The sequence below is a fragment of the Rana temporaria genome, chromosome 5 (assembly GCF_905171775.1).
Source record: "Rana temporaria chromosome 5, aRanTem1.1, whole genome shotgun sequence".
Taxonomy (NCBI): domain Eukaryota; kingdom Metazoa; phylum Chordata; class Amphibia; order Anura; family Ranidae; genus Rana; species Rana temporaria.
Window position 1 is genome coordinate 33942778 of NC_053493.1, and position 22900 is coordinate 33965677.

Genomic DNA, 22900 nt, shown 5'->3' on the forward strand with positions numbered 1-22900 from the left:
CAGGTGTCCCAATACTTTTGGTAATATAGCGTATATGGAAGTAAGGTTTCTCTGAGCACTTTCTTAAATCGAGAGCTATATCGAAGAATTATGTGCATCAAGCTAATTGATGAATTGGACTATTTCAAAAGTGACAGGTTCTCTTATAAAGCAGCTAAATGCTATTCTATTAGCCAATGGTGTCTTTATAAACAAAGGGCTAGATTCAGGTACAGCGGCGTACCTTTTGGCCGGCGTAGCGCATCTCATATGCGCTACGCCGACGTAAAACAGTGAGCCCAGAACCGTATTCCAAAAGATCCCGCGCCGTACGTTGCGCCGGCGTAGTGTAAATAGGCCGGCGTAAGGCCGCCTAATTCAAAATAGGCAGGTAGGAGGCGTGCCTCATTTAATTTAGCCGTGACCCCATGTAAATGAATGGCCGTTCGTACGGCGCATGCGCAGAATCACGTCGCATATACTCCCTAAAACGTTGGCGCAATGCTTTCGACGTGAATGTAACCTACTCACAGCTCCATTCACGTACCACTTGTGTAAACGACGTAAAATTCGCCGGCTGTTCCGACGTCCATACCTTAACATTGGCAGCGCCTCATATAGCAGGGATAACTTTACGCCAGACGTAAGCCTTACGTAAACGGCGTAGCAGGCGCAAGTACGTTCATGAATCGGCGTATCTAGGTCATTTACATATTCTACGCGTAAATCTACGGAAGCGCCCCTAGCGGCCAGCGTAAATATGCACCCTAGATACGACGGCGTACTAAGACTTACGTCGGTCGGAGGAAGCCGAAATTCAGGCGTATCTAGCTCCATGAATAGCAAGCATAGATACGACGGCGCATCTTTCAACTTACGCGGCATATCAATAGATACGCCGACGTAAAGGCTTTGTGAATCTAGCCCTAAATGTTTATGGATCTGTTTAAACCCCCCACCTTAATTTTCTTTTCTCTCTTCAGTGTAAATATGACTTTTGCTGGATCTGTTTGGAAGAATGGAAGAAGCACAGCTCTTCCACGGGAGGTTATTACCGCTGTACTCGCTACGAGGTCATTAATCAGGTGGAAGAGCAATCTAAAGAAATGACGGTAGAGGTGAGAGATGACCGATACACTTAGAGTTCTATTTCTGGATTACTGATTAGATAATCAACAGACCAATCCAGGGGGAAGAGGAGCACTTTCATGTCTGCTGTAGAGAGGGGGTATAAAGCTACTGCGGTTGATTTACATTCAGTACCATGGGTACCAAGAGGCTTATATAGGCATCTGAAAAATGGGCGCTAAAGGCAAATAGACTGTGCAGTTATTCCAGAGCTTGGTAAATGAGCAGAAGCTTTGCTGACCTCCATCATCCAATCATGTGCAAGCAAAAATGCAGTTCTTTTTAATTTTACTTGCATGTGATTGGATATTCTTTGCAGAGTGAATCTTTACCTCATTTACTAAGCTTTGGAGCAACTGCCCTTGCAGAGTGCACTTTGCAAAGCGCACAGTCTATTTGCCTTTAGTAAACCAACTCCAATTGGCCGTTTCTTTTTTGCTACAGCGCCCATTTTTTAGATGTCTATATAGGCCTCTTGGTACCCATGGTACTGAATGTAAATTTGTGGCTCTGAAAGGGTACTGTAGCAGGTACAGTTAGGACTTTTGATCTGCATATCTGTGGCTTATCATGGCTGCCAGGATTCTAGCAACTTAAATTGAGTAAAGAAGGATAAGGTTGATGAGCGCAATCGCAATTTCACCTGTTGTGTCCTATAATCACTGTGAAACAGTGTGTATGCCTTTTAAATATGTCCCAAGAAAATATATGAAATTTGTGGAGACCAACACCGTGTCCACACAAACAATATAAAAACAAAAATGTAATTATAGAACCATAGTGAACTGATAAATAAAACATTGGGGTAGATTCAGGTAGCAATTACGCCTGCGTATCCATAGATACGCAGCGTAATTGCTAAGTACTGCCGGCGTATCGACTTTCCTGATTCAGAAAGCTCGATACGCCGGCTTAAGCCTAAGATATGACTGGCATAAGGCTCTTATGCCGTCGTATCGTAGGCTGCATTCTTACGCTGGCCGCTAGGTGGCGTTCCCGTAGTGGTCAGCGTAGAGTATGCAAATTGCATACTCACGCCGATTCACAACCGTACGCGTGCCCGGCGTTCGAATTTTACGTCGTTTGCGTTCGTCGGTTTCTGTGTAAGGCTGCTACTGCTATTAGCAGGCGCAGCCAATGCTAAGTATACCCGTCGTCCCCGCGTCGCGATTTTTGAAAATTACGTTGTTTGCGTAAGTGAATCGTGAATGGCGCTGGACTCCATTTACGTTAACGTTGGAGCAAATGACGTCCTTGCGACGTCATTTACCGCAATGCACGTCGGGAAAGTTTCCCGACGGAGCATGTGCACTACGTTCGGTGCGGGAACTCGCCTAATTTAAATGATCCACGCCCCCTACGGGATCATTTAAATTACGCGCGCTTACGCCGGCCACTTTTACGGAACGCCCCCGCAAATTACGAAGCTACTGCTTCGTGAATGAAGCGTAGCGCAAGTAATTTACGGAGGCGTAGTGTAAAAACGGAACGCTGCGCCTCCGTAAGAGTGCGCAGCCCTACCTGAATCTACCCCAATGACTGTGACTAATGACAATGCACATGAACAAATCCAGATCACTGGCTGCTGATGAAATTCAAATGATAGTGTGATCAGTGAGGACACATCATAAAACAGTCCATGATATGTAGCTTGAATTCAAAGAAGAAGGGAGTTTCAAATACAGATCTTCCTGGTGAATGGGCTCATAGAGCGCTTACCTTGAAGCAGGGATATGACGGCTTAAATGGCTGAGTTCCAGCCTCTCAGGCAGGTCGTGGCTTCTGTGTGCAAGATTCCAAACACAGGCTGTGGTGGGCTTCCTTAAAATGGAGGCTCCCAGACGAATTAGATTAGCAGACCAGGCCAGAACAAAGAAAAATGCCCATAGTGAAGTACGTACAGATAAAAACAATTAAATAAAAGTATATATGCGCTTGCATGTAAAAAAATAATAAAACCAACGAGGATAAATAGCATCCAAACGGACTGGGGGACGAACTCGCGTCACTTCCGGTCACGTGGGCTGTTCCTGACGCGTGTCGTCACGTCACGTGACTTCATCAGATTTAATTTACTTCATTTAAAGGCATACCCACTGTTTCACAGTGATTATAGGACACAACAGGTGTAATTGCGATTGCGCTCATGAACCTTATCCTTCTTTACCATATTCACAGTGATTTGTACACATAGATTTGAGCAGAATTTTCATCTATTTACACATATTTACACGATATTCACTTATTCTTTCCCTATCCTTGACTTCCCCATTCATTAATTTCCTCACTTATTATCACAACTTAAATTAAGGATTTAATCAATAGTAGCTGCCTTGTTTCTCTGAAAAATGTTTTCTTGGAAGGCCAGTTTAAGCCCAACACATCGCCCCAAAGTCTTCCCCATTCTCACACCTGAAGGTCCCACCAGGTTTTCGTTGCTTTTTTTTTTTTTTTTTAAATGTTACTGAAGTCTTTAGGTTGGTAGTAGGATGCCACAAGGTCCTTCTTGCTTCTAATCTTGGTTGGGTGATCCTTTTTTTTTTTTTTTTAACAAGAAAATTGGGTGATCCTTTCTGATTCAGAGTTCAGCGCTGATGTGGTGCTCTCTGAAGAGATTATATAGCCCAGAGTTGGCCCAAGTTCACCTTTGTAACATGTTCCAGCATCTGCACCCCACACAGCCGACCCCCCCCCCCCTTTCCTGTGACAGCGGGTGTGTGATCCTCTCCCCTTAAAGGGTCCTTAAAGGAAAAAACATTTTTTGCTGAAATGACTGTTTACAGGGTATAGAGACATAAAAGTTAACTGATTCCTTTTAAAAATGATTACAAATAGATAAAAATCAATCATATAATGTGCCTGCAGGTTAGTTTCACTTTTAAACTGGTTTCATGTTCCTGTGAACTAGAGAGACACACAGAACAAAAACAAACAAATCCAGGGCAGTGTTTTGTTTTTAAAATGAATCTGATTGGTTCTGTTAAGTTTTAGACACACAGTAATGACAGCTTAGACCACCGTGAAAAGCTCCCAGTACTGTGGTTATAAGGAAACAGACAAGCAGGAAGTGTGGAGATCACAGCAGAATTACAGCAACTTCAAAGCAAAAATGAACAATAAGGACATGAAACCAGTACTGCAGTAAGGTAAAGGAAGCTATTTAGCTAAAAAAAAAAATTCCTTTAGTGATCCTTTAAACAGCATGGTGGTGCGTGGCTCCACCCATATGGCCACATCATTCATTTACACTACAGTTTCCTGTGAATGAATGCCTACAAGTACCGTCTGCCATTGCCAAATGATAGCTTGTAGTTCTCGATGAGCTGAAAGAGTGCTGTTGAGCGCTCTCATAGTCCGTTGATGATCCTGTTCTTAGGTTACTGCCTTTATGTATAAGGCACAAGTAGACCGCTATGCTGAGAGTCTGCAGGAACCTGAAATTGCACCCTCGATCTGCTTATCATGGTTGCAATGCTCTGCGCACTCCTTGAACTTATCCTTTAACCTTTAGGCAACGGCATCTCCCTGCCCTGTAAGGGTTTTCACATGCCAGCCGTCGGGGTGTAGTCTGTGATCATGTGACTGCCGTGATTGGCTGTCATGGCGGTCACATAATCGGAAAGTGCCCCGATCGCAAGCAACTTTCCGTTAGCCGCCGTTAAGTACGCAGGACACACGTTCTCGACACAGCTGGTTTTGCAATGTTGCACCCAAATATGTGGCCACTAACAGGTTATAGTATATATTTTTTCATTTAGGTAGGGGAAGGTTAAAAAATTACATTTTTATGTCTCAATACTTCCTGTCCTGGGAACTGAGCAGGAAGGGGAGTCTCCTTCTATTGTGAAGGGAAATACCTCTTAGTCTCAGAAGTAAGTGTCCCCATTGGAAGATTTCCTCTTTATTTCTGTTCTGGTGGCAACTGAAAATGTGGTATTTCCCCTCAATTTTTTTTTTTGGGGGTATATGAATAATGGATTATCGATTTTAAATCTATTGTGGATGCCGAGAGCATTTAAAATCTGACAGTGATCGTCTCCCTCACCACCCTTATCTAAATTTAAAATAAATAAATACATTGGGATTTAGTTATCATTTGTTTCACATCTGTTTATTGTTTTTAGTCCTGTAGCCATGCGTGTTTTGATCTGTGACTCATTTGTGCTTGCAAATGCCCTGTCCCTGCTTCCTGGCCTCACATCCAGTGCTCTGTGCTTGCAGAGCTGAGCGACAGCCACACCCCTCATCACAAGTGGAAGAAGGAGGATGTGTACAGCTGATCAGGTCTGTTAAGCTGGCTATACACTGTTCAAAATTCTGCCAATTCAGCAGGGACTGACCAAATTCCGATCAGTGTGTGGCTGTTCTCGCTTAACAACAAGGGACATGCTGAAAAATCTCAGACTGACCTGACCACAGACCACCACCCACACTAACCAACCAATAAGCGACCCCCAGGCCCCCGTCAGCCCCACACTTACCCTGTGCAGTGGCTTCCCCCTCCCGTCACCTCAGTGCCCTGGCCGTCGCTTCTCCTCCCGGCCGTTCGGGTCTCGGGACCTGCTTCTTGATTGGCCGGGAGGAGAAAACAGAAAGACCTTAGTGAATAATGCGCTTTGAGGCCACAACAGGGTGGGCACAGAGCCCACCCTTTTTTGATGCCAATTGGAGCTTCAGGCTTCAAGGGCTTCCAAAAAAAAAAAAAAAATCCATAGAAATCTATACGTCCAGTGCCCTGCATGTAGATTAGGAACAAAAAAAATTTGCGCTAACTAGAAACAGAATAAATGAAGAAAAAATATGTAGCCAGCTATGAAACTGGAAAACATGTTCAATATAAATTAAAACATAAAATCAGATATTGAAAAATTGACTGGTAAATGAATTAGTCCAAAATAAATGTCCTGATGAAAAAAGACACTGAATATGCAGCAGGAAACTGTACAGCTGGATTCTGATGACACCACAGTGAAAAGTATTACAAATCAGTGAAGCCACCACCACATAGATAGCCTCTTACCGGATAGCTAAGAGGGAATAGCCTTAAACAAGATACACCGCTCTTTTATGTTGATAACCAATCCAGAGGAATCCTAATCACAGTCATCCAAGGGAAAAATCTCCAGGGGAGAAGAGCCTGCTATCCAGCGAATCCAATCCTCCACACAGAGATAGAGTGGCAGCCCTTCCACTCAGAGATCACGTAGTCCCCAGAATAGAAACAGACTAATAGTGTGATACCGTTTGAGGGTGTTTATTAAATATAAAAAAATGTACTTACAATTGTTCTAAAAACAGCAAGCATAAAAACAAGTGCCGGCCGGCAAGGAGAGCCCTTCCTCATTCGAATAGAGCGCGGTAGCGTCACTGAATGCACGTCCCAGACACGTTTCGTCATAGGCTGACGTTATCAATGGGGATGATTAGGGCGCCAGGAGCGTGGATTAGGAGCAGCTAAGCCCCTAATAAACGTCCGCCACTGCCACCAGCATGTGCTGAAAATTTAAGTGTTGTGCTGACTAACCCCTTTAATAAGGCAGATCCTAATGAAGTCACAAGAGGAATCCTTGGCAATGTTTTGTATTGGAAGTGTTGCTATAATCCAGGTTTATCAGATCCAGCCTTTTGTGTCTTCAGAAATGTTGGATTATTTGTCCCCTGTAGATCGCTATTGTTACTGCTCAGGAAATGGCTTTTAGCTTACATTTCAAAGCCCCATTGCACATATTTGAGATGCTGTTTCTCACAATGAATATGAAATGGTATCAATTACTCGCATGGCTGCTCTGCCCTCTGTGTGTATCCACATTCTGTGCTCGAGTCACACTGCTAATCTGGAGTATTATACACCCCCGCCCCTTTTTCCTGGTTTTATTGTTTGGCACATCACGCACATTACCGAAAGATAATGTATTTATTACACCTTTCTCCATATGTATAAGGAGGATTGCAGATCAACACTGCTTGCGGTGTACACAGGAAAATCCTAGGATAGGGTCTTGCAGGCAAGACTTCAAGGTTTAGAGTGGCACTCCAGGCAGAAGAACTTTCAATGATATATATTCCCTAATACACTATATTGCCAAGGATATTGGGACACCCGCGTTTACACACACATGATCTTTCATGGCATCCCAGTCTTCGTCCGTAGGGTTCAATATTGAGTTGGCCCAAGAGGTATAACAGCTTCACCTCTTCTGGGAAGGCTGTCCACAAGGTTTAGGAGTGTGTCTATGGGAATGTTTGATTATTCTTCCAGAAGCGCATCTGTGAGGTCAGGCGCTGATGTTGGACAAAAGGACCTGCTTCACAGTCTCCAATCTAATTCATCCCAAAGGTGTTCTATTGGATTGAGGTCAGGCCAGTCAAGTTCCTCCACTCTAAACTCGCTCATCCATGTCTTTATGGACCTTGCTTTGTGTACTGGTGCGCAGTCATGTTGGAACAGGAAGGGGCCATCCCCAAACTGTTCCCACATACTTGGAAGCATGAAGTTTGTCCAAAATGTCTTGGAATGCTGAAGCCTTAAAGCGGATCTCCCATGCAATAACGTTTGTTTTTTTTTAGTCTATTTACATAGCTAAGTGCAGGGCTTAAAGAAACTTACTTCTCTCCGCTCTAACGTCCGCTCCGCTCTATTTCTGTGCTGAAAAATAACTTATATTCCTTCCGTTTCCATTTTGAGTGTTGGCAATACATACGGGCAGGGACTTCCTGGTTGCGGTGACGCTGTGTTCCCAGCATCCACCGCTCACGCAGCGCGGACCATGGGCGCCAGCGTCTGTGTTGCCATAGCAATGGCAGGCGTTGTGATTTCTCATGTAAACACAGCCTCAGCTACACAGCCACAGCCTCAGCGCGTCACTTCCTGCTAAAGAAATACCGCGAGATTTGATATGACGGCTGCGCAGTGAAGGCAGGGAGCTATGGAGAGAAGCTCCCACTGCACAGCATCGAACGGGAAGTGACGCAATGCCCGTAAAATTCCCGCAACGACGCAGACCGGAAGCCTCAGCAATGTACAGGTACTGTACATATTTACAAAATGAAAACATCCATATTTAGCATTGTTGATAGCGCAAATGTAAATGCAGTAATGTTGTAATTAGGGTGGAGCTCCGCTTTAAGAGTTCCCTTCACTGGAACTAAGGGGCCAAACCTAACCCCTGAAAAACAACCCCACGCCATAATCCCCCCTCCAGTGCACAAAGCAAGGTCCATAAAGACATGGATGAGTGAGTTTGGGGTGGAGGAACTTGACTGGCCTGGCCTTTACTCTTAATGGCGGCGATCAGCGATTTTTTTCCATGACTGCGACATTATGGCGGACACTTCGGACAATTTAAATTGCATTGTTTATTGTGAAAATTACAGTTGCAGTTTGGGAGTTAACCACAGGGGGAGCGCTGAAGGAGTTATGTTTCACCTAGTGTGTGTTTACAACTGTAGGGGGGTGTGGCTGTAGGTCTGACGTCATCGATTGTGTCTCCCTATAAAAGGGAAGCCGTGTTTACATACGGCTCTTCCCGTTCTTCAGCTCCGGGGAGCCATCGCGAGGGGGCGGCTAGAAACGAATAGCCGCGCCCTCATCCCGGATCACTCCCCGCGGATTTCCGACCGCCGCATGTACCGGGGGGGGGGGGGTCCCGATCGGACCCACGTCTAGGCAGCGACGTGCGGGCACGTCGTTCTGCCTGTCCGTGCCATTTTGCCGATGTATATGTACATGCGGCAGTCGTTAAGCTCTATTCCGACATTGACTGTACGCTGATCTTTTTTTTTTGCCGTACATACCGTTATATCTCCCCCCGGCTTCCGGGTAGTGAATCATGCGGGAGTGGGCGTTCCTATGCACAGGCTAATTGATTGACGTATGACATAACCTTCCCCCCGGCGCATACGACCGCATCACGAGTTGCCGAAAGAAGCCGGACTGCGAGTCGGCGCTATACGGCTCCTGCGCACCAACGTTCGGCTTCTTTCGGCAACTCGTGACGCGGCCATATGCAACGGGGAGAAGCTTATGTCATACGACAATCACTTAGCCTGTGCATAGGAACGCCCACTCCCACGGGATTCACTACCCGGAAGCCGGGGGGGGGGGGGGGAATAAAGATATAACGGTATGTACGACAAAAAAAAAAGATCAGCGTACAGTCAATGTCGGAATGGAGCTTAATGTAACGTTTTTTTTTAGGGTGAACCCCCGCTTTAAATGTCCTCATTTAGACACTGACAGGAGTTATTTGAATGTATTTTAACTGATAATAATGCAAAGGATGTTATTTTGTGACTTTTTTTTACAGTTGTTTTCTTTGTTTCTAGGCAGAGAAGAAGCATAAAAGATTCCAGGAACTGGATAGATTTATGCACTATTATACAAGATTTAAAAACCATGAACACAGCTACCAGGTAACCTTCCAATCGTTTTTAAAGGACAAAAAAAACTATTACAAAGATTACTCCTCATCCTTTTGTATTGTACAACGCTGTTAAAGTGGTTGTAAAGTCTGTACCAACCACTTTTACCTACAGGTAAGCCTATATTATTGCTTACCTGTAGGTGCTGGAAATATCTCCTAAACCTGCACGGTTTAGGAGATATTTACTGTAACGGTCACCACCGTTTACGACCTTCCACCCTTTCCAAGACAGCTTATCGACACTCCAACCAACAGGACCCGATCCATCCCATTTGCCCAGAATCAAGACGAGACACGCAGCTCTGTACTTGTTCCAAATGTAATGACAACTTTAATGGTTTCTTTCAGTCTTATATACAGTACAAGGCATTAAAGGAACAATCAGCTCCCCACCCACACATCACACCGTGGGGGGTTTCAATCACATTCTTTGAGCTAATTACTAAACATTCTAGACATGTCGGCGCCGGCCTATAATTATTATGATCTAATCACTGCACATTCCTTCATTAACAGCATATCAAACAAAACACCATCACACACAATGATCTCTTCAATCCACATCCCTAGACAGACGTTCTGTCTTCGCATACAGCTTGACCGAAAGGTATTCACACCTCTGAGCATCAATAGGCTTAAGGCAGTGTTATCACACAATGAAAGGTTTTCCAGGAGCCTGACTCAATTAGCATGTCACTAGTCGGGGCTAATCATAGAATGAGTCACTATTGACTGGTTGGGTCACAATTAACCAACATCTTGCAGTATCTTAAAATCCTGCAATATGAACTATCAGTGATGTCCCCTGTCCTGTAATTTAGGACATAATTTCTCAGTCACCCTATGGCCCTATTGGACATAAGGTGACCCTAGACATAAGACTCCTTGGTGACGCCGGTACAGGAGTACCCCTCATCCTTACAAAGTCTCTGGGTGTCCCGGGTCATTCCGTTACATTTACAGTATAAGCGTGCGCCGGCTAGAAAGGGCGAGATCGTGCCATTTCTAAAGACATCATGCCGTGACTGGCGGCTTCCACGCGCGGGAGTGACGTTGCGCGACTCGGGCTAGTCACATAGCGATGTGATGCATAGTAGCCCATTATGCTTTACCTTTGCAGGGAAATAAAGAGGAAGTAAAACCCATCAGGTTTTACTTCTTCTTTTAATCCCTGTTCAAGAACAAATTTGTAGTAGGACCGAGCAGAGGGATGGCCTCATCAGAGTGCTGCTGCTCCTTTATTGCCAGTCCCGGCTTGGCTTGGACTCGGATTGTCCTGATGAAATGAGGGGAAGAAGTTGGGGAACCAATATATGGCTACGCTGTGTGGAAGAGGTGTCTGGATCACAGGAGTGGCTGGACAGAATTACAAACATTTTAAGAAGGGACTTTTTTTTTAAACTATTAAATATAAGAGTTTAAAAAAAGTGCGGAAACTTTTTGAAGAACCCTTGTACCAAGTAAGAAAGTTTTTAGATATATGTATCTGAACAGAAGAAAGCAGAACTTATACTAGCACCTAGAATATTTGCCTGGGGACCCAGAGGAGCATGCAAAGCCAGGCGTGCTACTGCAGTTCGCCCATAATTCGAAATATTCACATAAAATAGTCCATGGATAGTCCAACCAAACGTGCAGATAAAATACATAGAGGTCACTCCATACCAGCATAATGGCTGCATTATGCTGGTGTGCACCCTGAACAGACCAGTGCAGATGCGTTGGCACGTTGTACTGTATACTTTTTTTTTTTTTTTCCAATTTTATTAAAATTACATTTCATTCTTTTCCAGCACTGCAGTACATTACAATGCAGTAGAATATGTGGCAACACTGCGCTGAAAAGTAGATCACGTCCTACTTTTTTTTTCAGCTCAAAGTGTTGTAGACTGAACTCACGGGAATTGAAGCAAATGGCCTAGGCAAGTGCTCTTTGGTAACGTGTTACACCCTAAATTACAGATGTAACATATTGTCAAAAGTGAATTTATGCTTTAAAGTGTATTTCCACTTTTGCTTCCAAATTCGGAAACGCTTACTTTATATTTTGTTATAAGTTCCCATTCACATAGCATAGCAAAATATTTTTAAAAATGTTGCCTACATTGCTTTTTTTCCCTTAAAACTCAATGACTGAAAGCGGCGTTCCGCCTAAAAAACAAATAAAAAAATCAGTCAACCGCTACAAATACTGCAGTTGCAATTAGACACTTACCTGTCCCAGGGTCCAGCGATGTGGGCAAATGAAGCTCCTCTCTGCGGCGCCGGCTTTGTCACTGTGGGCGCCCGGCACGCACTATGTGGCCACTTATTAAAATTAGAAAAAAAAGAGGTTTAACCTTAAACTACGTAGAGGGTTCTTTACTGTAAGAGTGGCAAGGATGTGGCATTCCCTTCCACAGGTGGTGGTCTCAGCAGGGAGCATTGATGGTTTAAAAAAACTATTAGATAAGCACCTGAATCACAACATACAGGGATATACAATGTAATACTGAGATATATATATATATATATATATATATATATATATATATGTGTGTGTGTATATTTCTCAACAGTCACAAAGGATATAAATCTATTTTATTGTGCATCAAATACCTTTTGTGAACCCAGATACTACCTTGTCAAAGTAGTTGTGACATCACTGAGGAACCCAGCAGGCTCCACCCACTACAGGAGGGGGTGGAGACAAGACCAGTCAGACCCATACAAGGAGAGAAAGCAGCAGTGGCTGGTCTTTATTACAGGAAGCTCCTGTAATAAGCAATGGTTTAACACAGGATTACTGCACAGATCTGGAAGAAATGGACAAGATTCAAGTTAAAATCCACATTGCGTTTGTATTTGGACAATATTTGCTTATCCCAGAGTTCAGCTTTAGGCTGGGACCACAGTTATGGTTTCTCCCACATCCAATTCACATGATGAGAGTGTAATTGGATCTCAATGATTCCGGTTCACACATCTCCGGGGCGGCCACAGAGCAGACAGCAGAAGGCTCCTTTTGTGTCTTTTTGCTCTATTTCAGGTCCAAATTCAGGCAAAAATTCGGACCTTGAACGGGGGCGCACCGGACCCCCTGCCGTACATAGTGTGAACCCAGCCTTAAGCATTTGGGACAGTATATTCCCCGGATGGCCTGCTGTAGCTGTGGCATCTGACTTTTTCTCTCTTTTCAGTTAGAACAACGTCTTATCAAAACAGCCAAAGAAAAGATGGAGCAGCTGAGCCGGGCTCTCAGTGAAAGTAAGTTCAGCCATTGAGGACCGTTTTTTATATAGATATAATATATATTGTGTGTGTGTGTGTGTGTGTATGTATGTGTATATGTGTAGTTTACCCTCTATTTTCAGGGTAAAAAAGTGCATAGGCACAGTTTGTGCCTGCGTGATATACGCAGGGGGCTGTGGAAAGTTTTTTTTCCTGAAACTTCCCTCTTAAAGTTAGGGTGCGTGTTATACGCCTGTACGGGTTATATGCCGATAAATACGGTGTGTGTGTGTGTATATAGATAGATAGATAGAGATATATATATATATATATATATATATATATATATATATATATATATATATACACACACACACAGCCCTCAAAATTTCCACTCGCCTACTAGCATTTGGCGAGTGGATTTAAGCTGTGGGCGAGTGATGACAGGGCTGCATGACCAATCTCCCTCCAATCTGTGCCTACTCTCCCGATGAGATTGGCGGCCGAAGAGGAAAGGTGCATGCTTGGGAAAAGTAGTCTGGTGAGCCGCGCACCAGCAGAGCAGTACACAGGTGCTCTCCTTACAATTCTCATTAAGCCATGGGACCTAACAGTATGACCTCTCTGAGCCTGCCCCCCTCCCCCGGGCCCCGACCAATGTAGCTGGAGAGCAGAAAGTAATGAGTGAGGTGGAGGATTGCAAAAATTGCCACTCCGGTGCAGCGCTCACTGAAAGTTGCCCTGACATGAGAGCGGCAGCCTTCTAGTTTGTGCAGTTTTCTTCTCCTTGTGCTCTATGTAAGTGTCCAACAGTTTAGCCTGAGCACTGTGTACAGACTGGTCTCAATGTGTGCTGTGCGCTGTCAGTGTGCGCTGTGCTATGGTGTCAATGGCTGTGCAGTTGTGTGGATCTCAGCGCTGGATTGTACTCCCTCCCGCTGTGCTGCAGCTCCTCTTCTCTCTGCCAGCCTGAATAAAAGGGGGAAGTGGGGACATGCAAGCGTGGAGCCGCACACACAGGCTCCTGATGATGAGATGAATGGGAGAGAGAGAGAGAGGATGGATGGGAGTTGCAGAGGAGACAGCAAGAGAATGGGGAAGAGACCCAGTTCTAGTGCCCTGTCCCTCTGGTCTGCCCCCAGTGCCCTGTCCCTCTGGTCTGCCCCCAGTGCCCTGTCCCTCTGGTCTGCCCCCAGTGCCCTGTCCCTCTGGTCTGCCCCCAGTGCCCTGTCCCTCTGGTCTGCCCCTAGTGCCCTGTCCCTCTGGTCTGCCCCTAGTGCCCTGTCCCTCTGGTCTGCCCCCAGTGCCCTGTCCATCTGGTCTGCCCACAGTGCCCTGTCCCTCTGGTCTGCCCACAGTGCCCTGTCCCATTTTGTTAAAGTTGTTGTTGGTAATATTTAATTCTGTAACTTGATTCTGCATAAAACATTGTCATTCCATGAGATAATCTACGAGGGCGTGTTTACGGGTGCAATTAGGCGCAGGGCAGTGTATGAATTGGGTGGGGCAACTGGTGGCGAGTAACTCTTGAGGCCTGGCTAGTAGCTCAGGACTTGAAATTTTGAACCCTGTATGTGTATGTGTATATATATATATATATATATATATATATATATATATATATATATATATATATATATATATATATATATATATATACCGTATTTATTGGGGTATAGCGCGCATCACTAAAGTTGGCCAGAAATTCCTGTGAAAAAAAGGATTTTGTACTTACAGTTTTGGTGTCTTGCGCGGCGGGCTCGTCGGCGGCTTCGGGTGTGCTCTTCGTCGGGTCCGGCGTCCTTCTGCGGTGTCCTCCTCGCTCGTTTCCCGCTTTCCTGCGCCGAATTTGAATACTGCGCTGGCATATACCGAGCGCAGTACACTCGGGCAGGCTCGGCTACGTGAGCGCAGGAGGAGCCGAGACTGCCCGACTATACACGAGTGTACTGCGCTCGGTATATGCCGGCGCAGTATTCAAACTCGGCGCGGGTATCGGCGTATATCGCGCACCCACGATTTTGCCCTGATTTTCAGGGCAAAAAAGTGCGCGGTATACGCCGATATATACTGTATATATAAAAATTATGACAGTATGAAGAACAGCCAGGAACTCTGCCCTAGACCAAAACTACTCTAAAAGTTTTTTTTTTTTTTCGTTTTTTTTTTTATTGCATAGACACAGGTCCAGCTTGGCACCATGTAACCATCCACTTCAGCTCTGGAACGTTTTACCCCCTTCATGACCAGGCAATTTATTGCCATTTGGCACTGCGCTACTCTACCTGGTAATTGCGCTGTACCCAAATTTTGTTTGGGTACAGCACCCAAACAAAAATTCTTTCCCACAAATAGTTTTTTCTTTTGGTGCTATTTGATCACCACTGGGTTTTTTATTTTTATTATGCAAAAATTAAAAAAGACTGAAACGTTTGGGGGAAAAAAACAATATTTTTTACTTTCTAATATAAAACATACCTTATAAAATCGAATTTCTTCATAAATTTAGGGAAAAATTTACTCTGCTACATGTCTTTAGGAAAATAAAAAAAATCCCAATAAATGTATATTGATTGGTTGGCTTGAAAGGTATAGCATTTTTTTTTACTACTAATGGCGGCGATCAGCGTTTTTTTTCGTGACTGCGACATTATGGCGGACACTTCGGACAATTTTGACACATTTTTGGGACCATTGTCATTTTCACAGCAAAAATGCATTTAAATTGCATTGTTTATTGTGAAAATGACAGTTGCAGTTTGGGAGTTAACCACAGGGGGCGCTGAAGGAGTTAGGGTTCACCTAGTGTGTGTTTACAACTGTAGGGGGGTGTGGCTGTAGGACTGACGTCATCGATCGAGTCTCCCTATAAAAGGGATCACTCGAGCGATGCAGCCGCCACAGTGAAGCACGGGGAAGCCGTGTTTACATACGCTCCCCGAGGTAAGCCGCACGCAGTGGGGGGGGGGGGTCCCGATCGGACCCCCGACCCGCTAGAAGGCAGGGATGTATATATACGCCCATCTGCCTGTACGTGCCATTCTGTGGACGTAAATAGGCGTGCGGCGGGCGTTAAGTGGTTAAAAACATCTTCTCAACGAAACGCGGCTAATCGTGAGTTACCGCGTGTACAAGCTGTTCCAGGCATTTGGTGCTTCAAAAGCCTCTAAACATCCATTCTGAATGCATTTTTTTTTTACTTTCCAAAAAAAGCTTCTAAACTCAAATGCCTAGAAATGACTGTAAATGACCCTGTGTACATGTACTGATAAGAGGAGAGTTCAGGAGCAGCTGAAAAAAAACACTCAACTGCTCCTAAACATCCATTTACCAGCAGCAGTGTACATGAAACCTAATACAGTGATCAGTGGGCCAGATTCAGGTACCGCTGCGCACTTCTTACGGAGGCGCAGCGTCCCGTTTTCTTTATCGTTACATCACGGGACACAGAGCGGCATTCATTACTATATGGGTTATATGGAGTACCTTCAGGTGTAGACACTGGCAATCTCAAACAGGAAATGCCCCTCCCTATATAACCCCCTCCCATAGGAGGAGTACCTCAGTTTTTACGCCAGTGTCTTAGGTGTTAGTCATGGTTTAGCTTGCCTCCGCATCCTTGGGATTAGGTGAGCTAACCGGTTCTGTCCAAAAAAGCCTCAGCGCTAAAGTGGTCAGTTACCGGACCCCAAACCCTTGGGGTATAGCCCATAATGCTTTCTTTTTAAGAGAGCTGGACCCTGGGCCCAGAACTTAGAAAACCTTTGGGTGCCTAATGTTTTCTGTTTGCCAGGGTGCTGTATGGGTCCAGGACAGTGGATCCTTCATGGAAGAAGAAGGTTCCCAGGGCCTGAAGGTCTAGACATCCCCACGGAGATGGGGGAAGATTGGGCCTCTTGCTTGGCAAAGTCCTGCGGCATGGAGCAGGTAAGTAAGGGGAAAAACTTGCGGAACTTGGCTCTTAGCAAGTTTTTTTCTGGGAGGTCACAGGGGACATGCCTAAAGTTATGCATTGCATCTGGCAAACCAGTCACATATCATGAAGATAGGATGGCTCTATATGTTGTTATTCCCCATAAAATGTGACCTCCCTGGTAGTGTTGGAAAAGCTGTGAGTGGGGCCTGTGTGTACAAAATGTATGTGTGTGTCAGAGAGCTGTGCTTACCTGCAAGCCTCCAGGCGATGCTCCATCCAGTCTTCTTCCTCATGCCTGCAAGACAGGCAAAACGCTGACCTCCTCGTGTGTTCCAGGCTGCGGCTGCAGGAACGGAGAGGCCCTTCCTCCCAAACCCCCCCCCCCCCCCCCTGTCGGCGGGCGCGCGCGCGGCGCGCGTTCACGTGTTATAGGCGCATTTTGGCGCCGTTTTTGCTGGGGGGGGAAGGGCGGGTCAGTGGTTTAAGGAAGGGGCGGCCCTTCCTTAGATGCCACAGCTCATTCGATACGTTGGTTTGAGGGAGGAAAGACTGGAGTGAAGCACGGGGCGCCGAGGACACACAGTGGCCAGAAAGAATACTACAGTCTTCAGAAGATTGTGGTTTAGCCTAGGAATAGGCTGTTTTCTTTTCCATCTCATAGTCTTTCTCTTGCAATACTACTCAGGGGGACAGAATGTTTTTTCTTGCCTAGATTTGAAAAAAAAAAAAAAAAAAGAAAGAAGAGAAGTTTTTCTTTTGAAAAAAAAAAAAAAAAAAAAAAGTGTCATCTAGGGGAGAGGAAACATTTTTTATCCCCCAAACAGGTGTTTGGGCATTTAACTATTTATAAGTCCCAGGTACCAATAAGTAGCAGGTGTACCTCGGTATTGTACCATGGCATCAAAGAACAAGTCAGAGGGTACAAAAGGTGGGGATTCCCCCACAGAGTCTGAGGTCTCGGACAAAGCTATGCCGCTGCTTTCCCCACAGGGAGCCTTTGGGCCATCGGGATCTGGGGCTGGAGCTGACGCGAGTCAACCCAACCCTAGGATGGTCACGGAGGAGGTGTTACTCACCTCTTTAAATGAGATGCAGAAAAGCATGGGAAAAATGATAGCCGCAGCTATGCGGGGTAGTAAGCGGAATAGATCTCCGTCACCCGTGCGCGGACCCTCTGAAGAGGAGGGCCTTTCCTCAGGGGAATTGGACGACCTCTTGGACAAGGACCAAGTAGGTTCAGGGATCGAAGATCCGGATACAGAGGAGTCTGGGGCAGTCTCCCTGAGGGAGAGCTGGTGGATTCAAGGCTTGACGGACTTGGTCCATAAGGCATTCAACCTGCCTGTACCAGATCTCCAGGTATCGACAGTTTCAGCTTTGGGCTCACTGAGGGCGCCTCAAAGCAATGCTGTGTTTCCGATCCATCCTCTATTGGAGGGAGTTTTGTTCCAAGATTGGAACAAGCCAGACAAAGTTTTCTTACCACCTAAAAAATTTTCTGTCTTATATCCTATGGAAGAAAAATTTTCCAAGAGATGGGCTTCTCCTGCAGTAGACGCAGCCATCTCATGTGTTAACAGGTCGTTAACATGCCCTGTAGAAAACATACAGGTTTTCAAAGATCCAGTTGATAAGCGCTTGGAAGCACTACTTAAGAACTCCTTCACTTCTGCAGGGGCAGTAGTACAGCCAGCCGTGGCTGCGATTGGGGTCGCTCAAGCTTTATCGGATCAGTTTAAGCAAATGCTTGAACTTATTCCTGCCCAGCAGGCAGAAGAATTTTCGGATGTCCCTAAAGCCATATGTTTTACGGTAGACGCAATCAAGGATTCTATCCAGCAAGCGTCACGTTTATCGTTATCCCTTATCCATATGAGAAGACTCTTATGGTTAAAGAGCTGGGAGGCTGAGCCCCCATGCAAGAAGCTCCTGGTAGGGTTCCCCTTCCATGGAGGACGGCTCTTCGGAGAGGACCTGGATAAATACATTCAGACCATTTCAAGCGGCAAGAGTACTCTCTTGCCAACTAAGAAGAAGGTTCAGGGGCCTGCGTTTAAACGACAGCATTCCCCGGGGCAGGGGCCCTCTAATGCCAAGCAGTATCGACGGCCTCCTGCAAGAGCAAACTTCGGCTTCAACAGCAGATCACAAGGACAGGCTGTTAGAGGCAAGAGGCAGTGGTTTCGCAAACCAGCAAAACCAGCCCCCAAGTCTACCTTATGAAGGGGCGCCCCCACCCACGAAGGTGGGGGGAAGGCTGCGACTCTTTTCGGAGATTTGGGAAGCCAGCATTCCCGACGAGTGGGTACGGTCTTCCGTGGCCACAGGCTACAAACTAGAATTCCTAAGGTTTCCTCCTCCTCATTTCCAGGAGTCGAGGATTCCAAACGATCTGGAGAAGGGAGCCGCATTAAGATCGGCTTTAGATCATCTACTTTCCCAGGAAGTAATAGTAGAGGTACCAGTCCTGGAACAGGGGCTGGGTTTCTACTCCAACCTATTCATCATCCCAAAGTCCAATGGAGATGTCAGGCCAATTTTGGACCTAAAGATGGTAAATGCATACTTAAAAGTCCGCTCATTTCGGATGGAATCCGTGCGGTCAGCAGCTGCCACACTCCAAAAGGACGACTTCATGGCGTCCATAGACATAAAGGATGCCTACCTTCATGTTCCAATTTATCAGCCACATCAAAGATATCTACGCTTTATGGTGGCCTCGCGTCATTTCCAATTCGTGGCGCTTCCCTTCGGGTTGGCTACGGCCCCCCGGGTGTTCACGTAGGTCCTAGCTCCAATCCTAGCCAAGCTAAGGATCCAGGGGGTCACGATCCTAGCATACCTGGACGACCTCCTAGTCATAGACCACTCGTCTCCCGGCTTGGAGCGAGCAGTGGCCCTCACGGTCCAATACCTCGAGAGGTTCGGCTGGGTCCTAAATCGAGAAAAGTCAGCATTCCAGCCCACAAGGCAGTTGGAATATCTCGGCATGAGATTAGACACGGAACAACAAAGGGTGTTCCTACCTCTGAGGAAGGTCAAAGCCATCATCCTGCAGGCAGCCATCCTGTCAGCATGGAGCAGAAGGCCACAGGCCTTGGATATCCCGTTGCCACTCTCATCAAGAGTCCGGCAAAGTCTGTGTTGGTGGTTGGACCCTCAGAATCTACTGAAGGGGAAGTCTTTCAGCCCAGTGGCTTGGAAGATAGTAACCACAGACGCCAGCCTGACGGGCTGGGGAGCAATTGTGGATGGTTGCACTCGCCAAGGTACTTGGGCAAAGCCAGAGAGGCTGTTACCCATCAACATCTTGGAGCTCAGAGCTGTTCGACTAGCCCTCAGGGCTTGGACGTCAAAATTGCAGGGGTTCCCGGTGAGAATTCAATCGGACAATGCCACGGCCGTGGCATACATAGATCACCAAGGGGGAACCAGGAGTCAGGCCGCTCAGAGAGAAGTGAGCTTGATTCTCCTATGGGCAGAGGCTCATGTGCCCTGCATATCGGCAATATTCATTCCCGGAGTGGACAACTTTCAGGCGGACTTCTTAAGCCGCCAGACTCTATGGCCGGGGGAATGGTCTCTGCATCCACAAGTCTTTCAAGCACTCTGCCAAAGATGGGGAGTGCCGGACGTGGATATCATGGCATCGAGACTCAACAAGAAGCTAGACAGGTTCATGTCCCGCTCAAGGGATCCGATGGCCTGCGGAACCGATGCTCTGGTTTGCCCTTGGCATCAGTTCAAACTTCTTTATGCGTTTCCCCCGATCCAGTTACTACCCCGCCTGCTGCGCAGGATCCGGGTGGAGCACATACCAGTCATCCTGGTAGCTCCAGCATGGCCCAGAAGGGCATGGTACTCACTAATCCTAAGGATGGTAGTGGGAAATCCTTGGACTCTGCCTCTAAGGCCAGACCTGCTATCGCAAGGTCCGATCCTCCACCCTGCCTTACGGCATCTAAATTTGACGGCCTGGAAGCTGAATCCTTGATTCTCAGGGGTAGAGGTCTGTCTCAGAAAGTAATCTCTACCCTAATCAGAGCCAGGAAACCGGTCTCTAGGGTGATTTATCACAGGGTCTGGAAGGCCTATGTAGGCTGGTGCGAGTCCAAGCTATGGCTTCCTCGCAAGTTCACCATAGATAGAGTTTTAAGTTTTCTCCAGCTAGGAGTGGATAAAGGATTGGCATTAAGCACAATCAAGGAACAGATTTCTGCCCTGTCAGTGTGGTTTCAGCGGCCGCTGGCCACCCACTCGCTGGTTAAGACCTTCCTTCAAGGGGTCTTACGTATTAGACCTCCAGTCAAATCCCCGCTTTGTCCGTGGGATTTAAATCTTGTTCTGTCAAGTTTACAGAAACAACCGTTTGAGCCGTTGGCTGAAATTCCTTTGGTTTTACTGACAAGGAAGTTAGTATTTTTGGTTGCCATAGTTTCCGCAAGAAGAGTTTCGGAACTGGCGGCCTTATCCTGTAAGGAACCATATCTTATTTTTCATAAGGACAAGGTCGTTCTCCGCCCTCATCCTTCCTTCCTACCGAAGGTCATATCCAGTTTTCATTTGAACCAGGATTTGGTATTACCATCCTTCTTCCCTAAACCTACTTCCAGAAAGGAAGGGTTGCTGCATACCTTGGATATTGTCAGGGCCATGAAGGCCTATCTTAAAGCTACAGAGAAGATCCGGAAAACAGATGTGCTGTTCATTCTACCGGATGGGCCCAAGAAGGGGCAGGCAGCTGCAAAGTCCACCATTTCTAGGTGGATTAAGCAATTAATCACTCAGGCCTACGGCTTGAAAGGGTTGCCTCCTCCAGTATCATTAAAGGCTCATTCTACTAGAGCCATGGGCGCCTCCTGGGCAGCACACCACCAGATCTCTATGGCTCAAGTTTGCAAGGCGGCAACCTGGTCTTCTGTCCACACATTTACAAAATTCTACAAGTTGGACGTAAGAAGGAATACTGATACTGCCTTCGGGCAGGCAGTGCTGCAAGCTGCAGTTTGAGACCCTCGGATTCCGGGGGGCTCCTCTTTTTTGAGTTAAATTTAAAAATTTAAGATTATTTTTCTCAACTAAGTTGGATTTATTATGATTTGAGTATATCTCTAAATTAAATCCTTTTGTCTTGGAGATGTTCTCCCTCCCCTCATTGTAAGCATTGCTTTGGGACATCCCATATAGTAATGAATGCCGCTCTGTGTCCCGTGATGTAACGATAAAGAAAAAGAGATTTTTAATACAGCTTACCTGTAAAATCTTTTTCTTGGAGTACATCACGGGACACAGAGCTCCCACCCCTCTTTTTTGAGGACCATTTTGGGAGGCATACTGCTTGCTACAAAACTGAGGTACTCCTCCTATGGGAGGGGGTTATATAGGGAGGGGCATTTCCTGTTTGAGATTGCCAGTGTCTACACCTGAAGGTACTCCATATAACCCATATAGTAATGAATGCCGCTCTGTGTCCCGTGATGTACTCCAAGAAAAAGATTTTACAGGTAAGCTGTATTAAAAATCTCTTTTTTGCCCTGCGCCCCCGCAAATTATCTGCGCTACGCTTCATTCACGAAGCAGTAGCCACGTAATTTGCGTGGGCGCTCCTCAAAAATGCCCGGCGTAAGGGCGCGTAATTTAAATGATCCCGTAGGGGGCGTGGATCATTTAAATTAGGCGCGTTCCCGCGCCGAATGTAGTGCGCATGCTCCGTCGGGAAACTTTCCCGACGTGCATTGCGGCAAATGACGTCGCAAGGACGTCATTTGCTTCAAAGTGAACGTGAATGGCGTCCAGCGCCATTCACGATTCACTTACGCAAACGACGTTAAATTTTAAATTTGCGACGCGGGAACGACGGGTATACGTAGCATTGGCTGCCCCTGCTAAACTGCGTACGCAGGGCTCGCGTATGGTTGTGAATCGGCGTTAGTATGCAATTTGCATACTATACGCTGACCACAACGGGAACGCCACCTAGCGGCCTGCGTAAGAATGCAGCCTAAGATATGACGGCATAAGGAGCCTTATGCCAGTCATTTCTTAGGCTGCAGTCGGCGTATCGAGGTTCCTGAATCAGGAGCATTCGATACGCCGGGGCAAGTAAGAAATTGCGCTGCGGAACTATGGTTACGCAGACGCAATTGCTCTCTGAATCTACCCCAGTGCTAATAATATGCACTGTCACTGTACTAATGGCACTGGCTGAGAAAAGGTTAACATTTAGGGGAGATCTAAGCGTTAA

General features: G+C 46.2%; 1 protein-coding gene across 1 annotated transcript in view; it reads left to right on the forward strand.

Annotated features, from left to right (window-relative positions):
• ANKIB1 (ankyrin repeat and IBR domain containing 1) overlaps positions 1-22900 on the forward strand; it is a 215858-nt gene that overhangs the window by 167558 nt on the left and 25400 nt on the right. Inside the window, exons 12-14 of the mRNA XM_040352348.1 lie at positions 963-1097; positions 9433-9519; positions 12710-12776. Of these exons, the coding sequence (XP_040208282.1) occupies positions 963-1097; positions 9433-9519; positions 12710-12776 (289 nt within the window). The remainder of the gene's footprint in view (positions 1-962; positions 1098-9432; positions 9520-12709; positions 12777-22900) is intronic.